We start from the raw sequence: 10,786 nt of genomic DNA on the forward strand, positions 1-10,786 counted from the left end.
ACCTGCCGGGCCTGGAGTTGGGGTGGCTTCCGCCTGATTGATGTTTCTCAGCCTCTGTCCCAGGCCTGGTTCTAGGTGAGCAGTTCTCCACCAGGGGTCACGTTGCCCCCTGGGGAACCCCTGGGCAACGTTCAGATGCATCTGGGTGTCACAGCTGGGGGAGTGTTGCTTTTGGCCTCCAGTGGGTAGAGAGCAGGAATGCTGCTAAACAGCCTCCAATGCACACACACAACCCCACAGCAGAGAATGGTCTGGTCCCAGATGCTGAGGTTGACAAGCGTATTCTGGGAACTTGAAAAGGACAGTCTCTGCCCCCCTGGCACTCCCATTCTAGCAGGTGAAACAGTGTCTCCTGTGACAAATGATCACAAAAGGAAGCGAGTGCTCAGCTCTGGGACTAGCTCTGGCTTTCTGAAAACCCAGGCCACTCTGGCCAGCCTCCCAACCCAACAGTGGAGTCCCAGCTGCTGACAGAGCCTGGACATTCTGTTTACTGGGAGTGAGCCTGGGACCCCTCTTAGTCTTCTGTCCCCAAACATGACAACCATCTCTTGAGCCCTGGCCATGTGCAGCCCTGACTCCTCAGCTGGTGTTCTGAGCTCCCTGGGGGGCAGAGGTGGGCCTTGGCTGCCCATATATTCCGTGTTCTGTGTCTGCTCCTTGGATGCCCTGTATTAGTTTCCCAGGACTGCTGTCACAAATTGAGTGACAACAGTGTATTCTTTCACAATTCTGGAGGCCAGAAGCCCAAAATGAAGGTGTTGGCAGGATGGGTTCCTCCTGGAGGCCCTAAGGGAGAAAAGCTCTCCCATGCCTCTCCCCCAGCTTCCGATGGTTGCCTGGAACCCTCGTGTTTCCCGGCTTGTGGCTGAGTCCCTCCAGTCTCTGCCTTTATCTGTGTGTATGTCCACATGTCCTTCACGTAAGGACATCAGTCACTGGATCTTGGGCTCACCCCAATGCAGTATGTCCTCTACTAATTTCATGTGCAAAGACGCTATTTCCAAAGTAGGTCACCTTGTAAAGCTCCAGGTGGACATGAATTTGGGGAGCATGCTATTCAGCTCATATAGGCAATTATTGCCTCTGTCTGGCCAGTCCTAGGCACAGGGGAGTTGGAGTCAGGGCTGTTTATGGAAGACAGAGGCAGGATGTCCCACCCCGGGTTGCAGGGGAAATGGACAGGAGCAGATGGACACCCACGAGCTCCTGCCTGACCTAGCCCCCTTCCTCCTGCTCTGTGTCTCCCTGGCACCTGACTCCACCAGGGTGCTGGCACGGATGAGAAGACCCTCACCAGGATCATGGTCTCACGGAGTGAGATCGACCTGCTCAACATCCGGCGGGAGTTCATCGAGAAATACGACAAGTCTCTCCACCAAGCCATTGAGGTGAGGGGCAGGTGGGATGAGAGGTCAGGGGGTAGGGGGGAGTGTCAGATGCTCCAACATGGAAGTTCTTATTGTTCCCAGAGTGTCACCTCTTAGAACAACCAAGACGTTGCTAAATGAGAGGAGATCTGCCTTACTGTCCATACCAAAATAAATTCCAGATGGACCAAAGGCTTGTAATTTAGGATTTCCCGAATAAAACAAGAGCCCCTTTTCTTGCTTTTTAAAAGCAATTTTATTGAATCATAATTTACAGACCACAAAATTCACCTGTTTTAAGGGCATGAGTCAGTAATGTCTCCTCCACAGTTCAGTGTTTTCATCACCCCACTGTCGTCCCTTGTACCTGCTTCCACTGCCCGCTCTAGGCAACTTTCAAGTGACTTTCCATCTCTAAAAACTTGCCTTTTCTGACTATCTCATGTCAATGGAATCAGGTATAATATGTCTAGCTTTTTCGTTTATGAAGCCTGTTTCTTGAACGTTGAGATTGACCGAAATCTTAAAGCTTGATGCTATACTTGGTTGACAAGACCGTGGCGAAGCTCACAGGCAGTCTCAGACAGACTTGGTGGAGATGTGAATTGGTAGAACATGTTTATTATTTTTTCTTCCAGTTTTACTGAGATGTAATTGACATATGATATAATTGACATATAACACTATATAAGTTTAAGGGTACAATATAAAGATTTGACTTGTATATATCATGAAATGCTTATCACAGTAACTTTAGTGAACATCCATCATGTTATATAGAAACAAAATTAAAGAAGTAGAAAAATGTTTTTTGTGTGTAATGAGAACTTTTAGGATTTACTCCCAACTTTTGTATATTATTATATAATTTTTATATATTATATATTACAGCAGTGTTAATTATATGTTTCATGTTGTACATTGCATCCCTAGTGCTTATAACTGGAAGTTTGTACTTCTTGACTACATCATCCAGTTCCTCTTCCTGCCACCTACAAATCTGAACTGATTCCTATGAGTTTATTTGTTTTTGAGTTATAATTGATCTATAACCCTCGGTTATTTCCTATTATACAATGTAGTGATTTTTTTTCTATACATTTCAAAATGATCACCACAGTAAGTCTACTTAAAATGTGTCACCGTACAAAAGTATTAGTTATTGACTGTATTTACCACACTATACATTTCATACCCGTGACTTTCATTTTAATTGGCAACTAGAAGTTTGTACCTCCAATCTCCCTCACCTTTTTCTTTCCTCCCTCTCTCCCCTCTCCTCTGCCAATTGCTATTTGCTCTCTGTATCTATAGCTCTTTCTTTTTTGTTAGATTCTGAGTATAAATGAAACTATACAGTATTTTTCTGACTTATTTCACGTAGCACAATAATCTCTAGGGCCATCTATGTTCTTAGAAATGGCGAGCTTTCGTCTTTATGGCTGAGTGATATTCCATTGCATGTATATACTACATCTTTTTCATCTATTCACCAGTTGATGGGCACTTGGGCTGCCTCCACACCTTAGCTATTGTAAATAATGCTGCTGTGAACATAGGGGTGCATATATCTTTTCTAAGTAATGTTTGTTTTCTTTGGATAAACACCCAGGAGTGAAATTGCTGAAACATATGGTCATTCTATTTTTAATTTTTTGAGGAATCTCCATACTTTTTCCATAGTAGCCTATTTGGCTGAAAGTTTTACTTTCATTTTAGGTCTGAAGGACTCATTAACAAAAGAAACCACTCATTACACACACAATAAACAATTTTAATATTTAATAGAGGATTATTTGACTTAATTTCATGTACAGTCATTTAAAGAAAAGAAATAGAAACGATCGAGAAAGGTAATAGCATATACATCACCACACTGAGCCGAAACCCACATTCAGACTTGAATAGTGCTGGGAAGTTCCAAGTAAAAGCAATCTGGTGTCTCAATGGGAAAAAGGTCTCTGGTGGTGCATCCACCCCACAGGTGAGCTCTGGGGGCTTCCGATTATAATCCCAGGCTACAGACTTGTATCATCATCAGTTTGTACACAAAAATGCAGCTCTGGTTTTCCTATAACATTTATAATGCTGTTTGTTTCACTTTGTGAATCCTAAGACTTCTTCAATACTAGGGGGCTGGCCAGGCCTCCAGGGCCTCAGGAACCTCCGAGACCTACCCCCTTTCTTACGCAAAGTGCTGCTTATGTGCTTGCAGGCAGGCACGTAGTCTAGGCAAGGTCAGAGACAGTCAGAGGCCTGCTTCTGAAGCCTAAATAAGGCTACCTCCATTTCTATTTCCCTAACATAAACCTAATGATGTTCACATAAATTTCTGCAAGGGCTAGTACCCAGCAAGTGCTCAATAATGTTTGCTCAAATAAGGGATCCCATAACACATGTATTAATGATCTTGGGGGGAGAGTATTAGCAGAGTATAAGGGAAGAGGCCAGAATAGAGGGCTTCACAGCAGAGGGGGCACCTGATGGCAGACAGGGTTTGGGGGCAGTGCAGAGGGCATGCTGGATGCAGGAGTGGTAGGCGTTTAGGTAGTAAGATGCTCAAGATGCTTCCAGAAGGAAAGGAGGGAGGTGAAGCCACAGAGCTTCATGAGGGTCAGGCCACACAAGGCCTTGAGGCCAGGCTGAGAGCTTGGACATCTTCCCTGAGGCTAACGGGGAGCCACAGAAGGGACATGGGGGCATTTATGTGTGGGGGGTGACATCCAGGCTGAGAGCAGCTGGGAGGAGGGGGCCTTGAGGTCATCGATACTGTTCCACTCACTCTGCTCTCCCTCTGACCCTGCCAGGGTGACACCTCCGGGCACTTCCTGAAGGCCTTGCTGGCCATCTGTGGAGGCGAGGACTGAGGCCGCTGGTGTTCGCGGGCACCTCTGCTGAGAGATGGTCAGCAGCACCGCCTGCCACGACCCAGCCCGCTGCTCCAGCTTCAGAGACTAAAGAAGGGACAGGGTGGGGGGAGGGGTCAGGGTGGGCGCTTGTCTTCGCTGGGGTTTAGGGAAAACTCCCACTCCCGTGAGCCACTGAGGGCCCCGCACAGTCACCCCTGCTCCCGTCTGAGTGGCCGAAGAACCGGAGCCACCGATCCCGTCCACCTCCACTCCCCATCCTCCTCCTCCTCACGCCTTCCCAGCTTCCATCCCTTGTCACAGCCCCTGCCCTGGTCTGGGCTTTATCGAAGCCAAAAACATACTGAGCCTCTGTCTGTGAAGTGAGTGATGTGTGTGTGCTTTTATGGTGGGGTGTGGTGGCAGGTGCCAGTTCTAGGGGAGGGGAGGGAGGAGGAAATGTGTCGAGCCAGCTGACAGTCCTCCGTTTCACTGCTACCTCATCCCGATTGTTGTGCTAGAGCACTGAACCAGGGGCACAGAGATCTGGGTTTAAGTTTGCACCCGCCTCACACCTGCTTTGTGACCTTACGCCAGTCTCTTTCCCTCCCCAAGTCTCTATTTTCTTATCCACAAAATATAGGTTCGACAAAAAGATCTTGGCTTATTCTTCTACATTGACATTCTAGGATGTGCCTCCAAATCGTTCCCTTTCCATTTCTTCTCTCTTTAAATAGAGATATGCAGGTACATAAATGCATTTCCAAGGGGGATCTGTGATTTTGATGTAGAACCTGCAGCCTGAGTTATCGCCATTGGAGCCAAGGTGTTAAGCTGCCCGGGAGGGGCTTCTGTCTTTCCACCCTTTCCTGGGAATCCCAAACAAGGGTCAGAGCTTGGGTCCAGACTGAGAAGGCTGGCCCTGCTGGCTCTAGGTTTCAGGTCTCTTCTTTCTCCTCTGCTGCCTGGATGTTGCTCTGTGAGCTCTTCGTCTGTTAACCTCTGAGCCCAGACTTCCTCTTTTGAACTCTTCAGGGGTACCAGATGTGATCGTGATCTGGGGAGGCCTGTGGAAAGCTTCCACTTTGTGAAGATCAGTGATCAACAGGTCAGCTGCACTTTCTCCATCTCCCTGACCTCAGCTCTGGTTCTGCTCTGGGACTCAGATCTCACATTGCCCAGCACCGTGGCATGTGGGTGCCTGGGGGCTGGAGGGCTCTGCTCCCTGTCCCGGCTGACCTGCCCCCTCCTCCTGCAGTTCAGTGTGTGTTTATTCGCTGATCAGGGAACAGGGTGAGGGGTGTTGGGAAACATGCTGGTCTGGTCTTTTTCCCTAGCTGCGCTGTGTGTGGCGTGGGGGAATCTTAGTTCAGTGATAAGGGATTGAACCTGTACCCCCAGCAGCAGAAGCTCAGAGTCTTAACCCCTGGACCACCAGGGAAGCCCCACGTCTGGTCGTGTGTGACCTTGGACCAGCCCCTGCCCTCTCTGGGTCTCTGTCTTCATGTGTGCCGTGAGGGGTTGGCCCTGACAGTTTTGAAGAACCCTCTCTCCATCTGAACGTAATGAGTCTGAAAGTCAGGCAGTTACCGTGTGTCTTCCCCACTTCCTTCCCTCCACCAGGCTGTGAGCCCAAACTCTGTGAGGGTCAGCTGAGACTTGTTTGGGTATTTGCCCAATTTGATTGTTACCATAGGTAAATTAACATGGCGATTCAGAGCTGTGGAGTCAGACCTTTGCCACTGACTGACTGTGAGCATGTTATCTCTCTGAGCCTCAGTTTCCTCGTCTCTAAGACAGGGCCCAGTCCCACCTCTGGCACAGCCTTTGTGGAGTAAATGAGATAGTTTGTGGAAGTTCAGGGCTGCCTGGCCCAGAGTGAGGGGCTGGGACCACCCACCCTGAGCCAGGCGCCACTGCCGGACCTGAGAGGTGGCATCCAAGATGTTTTCTTGAGCTTTGCTTTCAGGAAGTTGTCAGCAGTGGATCACAGAGGCATCCCAGAACGAATACGACAGTGTCCTAAAAATACGCACTGAGGGAAGAATAGGTTGAGGGTGGGAGTGGTGGAATCTGAGGGAATAGATGTCGGAAGGCCTCATAGGCCCGGGGGGGACACAGAAGCGGAGAAACCAGGAATTTCTAGAATTCCTAGAAACCAGGAAGAAGGAGAGCTCACACAGAGTCCTGCCTGTGTACACCACTCTAAACCCTCTACAGGCAGTTTTCTCAGTTAAGGGATGTTGCCTTCTGAGATTGGTCGGCAGTAGGAGGGAGACCCTCATCTGCTTTTGTTTTATTTATTTGGCAGCATGTGGGAGCTAGTTCCCTGATCAGGAATAAAACCCGGGCCCCCTGCATTGGGATTTTGGAGTCGTAGCCACTGGACCATCAGTAAAGTCCCCGCTCAGTGTTTTGAGTTTTGAGGGGAGGTAGGCAAGATTAGAAATGGGAATTGGCATCTAATTAGAGGAGCTTGTAAGTCAGGATTGTATCATAACCCAGGGGTGGCCTTTGGAGGTTCTTTGGAAAACCTATGGGAGACCTCTCTGGCAGTCCAGTGGTTAAGACTCTGTGCTTCCACTGTCGGGGGCAGGGGTTCGATCCCTGCTCGGGAAACTAAGATCCCAGGTGCCATGCAGCATGCCAAAAAAAATTTTTTTTTTTTTTTTTTTTTTTTTAAAAAAAGAGAGGCTATGAAGAAAGAGAGACCAGTTGGAAGGCTATTAAAATAGTCCCACTAAGTCCCAGGTTCCTGCAGAAGAAACCATGCCTTTTCCTTGAAGCTGTGACGGAGGAAGGAGTCACCACTGTTCTGAATCCAAGACACCTCGTCCATCCAGTCATCCACTCATGCAGCTTGTCCTTACTGAATGCCTCCTATGTGCCATGCCACGTGCAAGATGCTAAAGATATAAAAAAAGTTGGACCTTCGTGGTCCTCATCCTTAAGAGATTCTGTTCAAGTATCCCTCCCACCCACCTCTCTCCAAAACATAGTATCATACAACACGGGAGCTTGTTTCTGTGGCCAAAGTTCAACAGAGAGAAGTGGTGGGGTCTAAATTAAAAACGAAAGGAAAGAGAAAGCGGAACCCAGACCGCCGCTGTCTCAAAGTGGGAGCACGGGAGGATGGTCGTGACATCCTAAGTGTGAGAGGGGCCCTCAGAAATTCTCACCTCCCTTTCAGCCAGACAGACAGCTGACACCTCACAGGCCCAGGGTCACAGAGCCTTTCAGTGGCAGACACAACCGGAACCATGCGGTTCTGACCCCAGTCCAGCACTTATCAACACCCCCGCAGGTCCTTCCACTTCCTTCAGTCTTCCCTAGAGGGCTTCAGCCTTCCTCCAGCTCCCAACTGGTCCCCTCCAGCCCTGAGCCCTGCCTTTTCCCTCAAGAAAAACACTTCCCAGCAGCTCTGGTCTGTGGTGCACTTGGGTCTTTACGGCCACGAGGAAGTGTGTGAAGGAAGTGGCTGGTTGGTAGGAGATTGCCCTTTCGACCTGAGCCGAGAGTGACGACTTGGGGATTGCCACCGTCCTATTTCCTGCTTTGGAGAGCTCCGTGGGAAGTGTGGGCTATTTACAAGACCCCGATATTTGCTGTGGCCGGCTTTGCTGAGAGCCAAGTCACCGCCAGAGTGATCCCACTGGAGAAGTCCCTCCTCGGTCATCCTCCTCTGCTGTTATGACAACTAACCAGGAGTCGAAGTGCTGAGGCAGCACGTCATGGATGGACTGAACAGGAAATGATCTGAGAGATCATCCGAACCAACCCTCCTCTATTTCCCAAGTTGGGAAGTGGAGGCCCCAGAGCTGGACTGTGGCCCTGGTGTGACCCCTGTGACCAGCGCCCACTTGTCCTGATTCCGGCTCTTCTCTCTGCTGACAGCAGAGCTGAGAACAAGAGGGAGAAATGTCAAGTTGACTGGCCCACAGTTCAGAACCCAGAGCGGTAAATCACCACTCCAGCGGGCCTCTCCGCACCCTTCAGACCTCAGGTTTCCCAGGGCAGACTTCCCCTACTTCACAGCAGCACCCAGACGAGTGGGAAATGCTGGTTCTGCACCGAGTCCACCGCTCAGTAGTCAGATCTATGGAGGGAGGCAGGCAGATGGGCCTGGATCTGAATGCCAGCCAACCACTGGGAAGTAGATAGGTCACTTGGCCTCTCTATTCCTTGACGTCCTCATCTGTAAAATGGGAACGACCAAGATTTCTATCTCACAGTGTTGTTGTGAAGATGAAATAAGGCAATGCATGTCTATCTCTGAGCACACTGTCTGGGACACAGCAAGGACTCAATAAATACCAGCTCTTTGTTATTAATCAATAGGCTGGATTCCATTTCAGAGCAGAGAAAGACAGAGAAGGAGTCTCTTTCAAGAGCCTCTGATGATTCACTGAGTCCCTGCAACTGTGCTCCTTACTCTCAGAGAAGGCTAACTGGGAAAACATTATAAGAAGAATTCAACCAGGCACACGGTAGCAACGGACCACAGATGAACCACAGACAGGCCAGAAAAAGACTCCCTGGAAAGTGGATATGTGAGAAGCACCTCAAAAGATGGGTAGAGAGGGAATTTCCTGGCTGTTCAGTGAATCAGATGGTGAGCTTTCACGGCAAGGGGTGCAGCTTTGATCCCTGATCAGGGAACTAACATCCCGAAAGCCAAGTAGCATGGCTGGGGGTAGAGGGGTGGGGGTGGGGAGAGATGGGTAGAAAAGATATTGAAGGAGGGAGAGAGTCCTTTGAGGTAAGATATGGAGGTGGGAAGTGGAGGCAGTGGGGTGTGCTCCTGAGGGCCCTGGGCCCCACATCCAGCACGAGGACACCATTCAGGAGGGTCATGGAGATTCCAGGTTGGAGTCTGGCCTTTACCCTCTGGGCCCTGGCCAGCCCCTGAAGGCGCTGGGGATGGGAGTAGTAAGATCAGAGACGTCCTGAGAAAACTTTCTGGGGATCAGCATGGAGGAGGAGACCAGCCCGGCAGCTGGGAGACCATTGGACAGGCTTGCAATTATTCCCCAGATGTGGAGGGATGAGGATGCGAGCCAGGGTAGGGGAAGCAGAGATGGAGAAAAAAGAAGAAGGATGCACGGGGGAGCAAGAAACCAAGGAAATTGCCCAAACTGCTATGGGGAGCAAGAGAGGGAGGCCAAGATGAAGCCAGGCATCACCGCCTGGGAGCCAGAGGCAGCAGAAAGTGTTTAAAAGGCAAGAAGAAACCAAGGCCTCTGGTGCAGGTCATCCCTTCACCCTCTGCTCAGATAGGTGAGGCCCAAGGAGGCCCTCGAACAGAGCCATCTGGGAACGGGATCTTCCTCCCATCTGTGGGATAGTCCCACTCCTTCCTCCAGCGACCACCTGCCCTAATGCTGCCCGCTGTAACCAGAACCCCTGAGGGGCTACTCCACTGAGATGGCCATGGACCTTGAGCTGGAGATAGCCATGGGCGAGGAGGGGAGGGCCTGATAGGAGAGCAAGGAGGATGGGGGCTGACACAGAAATCTCAAGCCAGTGCTGGGCCAACCATCTCCATTTCCACTTGCCCTTACATCTGGCATCTACTCAAAGCTCATTAAGTACTATTAACCACCCCCCACACAATTCCAAACCACAGCCACGCACAGCCACATGATATACACACTCTGTATACCCAGACTCAGAAATACATATTCTTGACCACAGAGAGAAAAATGATTAGGTCTCAAATACACAGAGGGTCACAAACAGAAAGACAGACATCGCTGCCCATAGATGCACTGGTGGCCACATGGGAAGGGCCTCACACACATAGGCACACTTGCTTTTCACACACACTTGCTAGGGCAAAGGTGAGTTCACACTTTTCTTGGCACCCAGCCTGGCTGTGGAGCACCAGGAACCTGTGACCTGCTCATTCCTGTGTATGTTCTTTGTTCTGTTCCTCCATAGGAGGAAAAACAGCCAGGCTGTCTGGGGGACAGACTTTGGGCCTAACCGTGCCCTGCCTTGCCCTCTGGGGAGGCAAGATGAGCTCCCTGGAGGAGGGGGATCAGCCTTGCAATGGAGGAGAATCCCCAGGGAAGGTTTCCCAGAGGAAGTGAGGCTCAAGGTGAGTGAAATATAAAGTTGCAGGAGGAAGAGAGAGAGATTTTCCTTTAAAAGTCTCCATCCTGTTCTTCACTTTTCTCAGTCTGCTCTAGAAGAAGCTGGTAGTGAAAGGGTTAACAGCACCACCTGCCCCACGCCCCTTCCCCAACCTCCTCTTGGGCCTGGGAAAACCTGAGCACTGGGATTTGCCCTGATGCCTTTTCGCTGTTCCCAGGATAAAACTCCCCAGGTGAGTGAGATGGAAACCTAAAATGAAACCTTGCCAGACTTCCCGGCCTGGGGCCCCATTACTGTCACCCTTGTCAGCAGCTGCAGTACCAGATCCATTATGATCCTGCCCTCTGCCTGAAGCCTGCTCTCCTCCTGGGGCTGGAATGTGCGCTTGTGACTTCCCCTCCTGGGTCTCAGGCTCCTGACCTTCCTACTCAGGAGGATGTTTCAGGAACTAAATGAGATTAAGCACACGCAGAC

The 10,786-nt window shown here is 50.0% G+C and overlaps 1 protein-coding gene across 3 annotated transcripts in view; it reads left to right on the forward strand.

The window, feature by feature from the left end:
* Positions 1-4,599, forward strand: part of ANXA6 (annexin A6) — a 47,611-nt gene extending 43,012 nt beyond the window's left edge. For all 3 annotated transcript variants that reach the window (XM_043464926.1, XM_043464924.1, XM_043464925.1), the window contains 2 exons: positions 1,269-1,391; positions 4,178-4,599. In XM_043464926.1, the coding sequence (XP_043320861.1) occupies positions 1,269-1,391; positions 4,178-4,237 (183 nt within the window). In that variant the 3' untranslated portion in view covers positions 4,238-4,599. The remainder of the gene's footprint in view (positions 1-1,268; positions 1,392-4,177) is intronic.
* Positions 4,600-10,786: the final 6,187 nt, after the last annotated feature.

This window comes from Cervus canadensis, chromosome 4 (genome assembly GCF_019320065.1).
Source record: "Cervus canadensis isolate Bull #8, Minnesota chromosome 4, ASM1932006v1, whole genome shotgun sequence".
NCBI classification, from domain to species: Eukaryota; Metazoa; Chordata; class Mammalia; order Artiodactyla; family Cervidae; genus Cervus; species Cervus canadensis.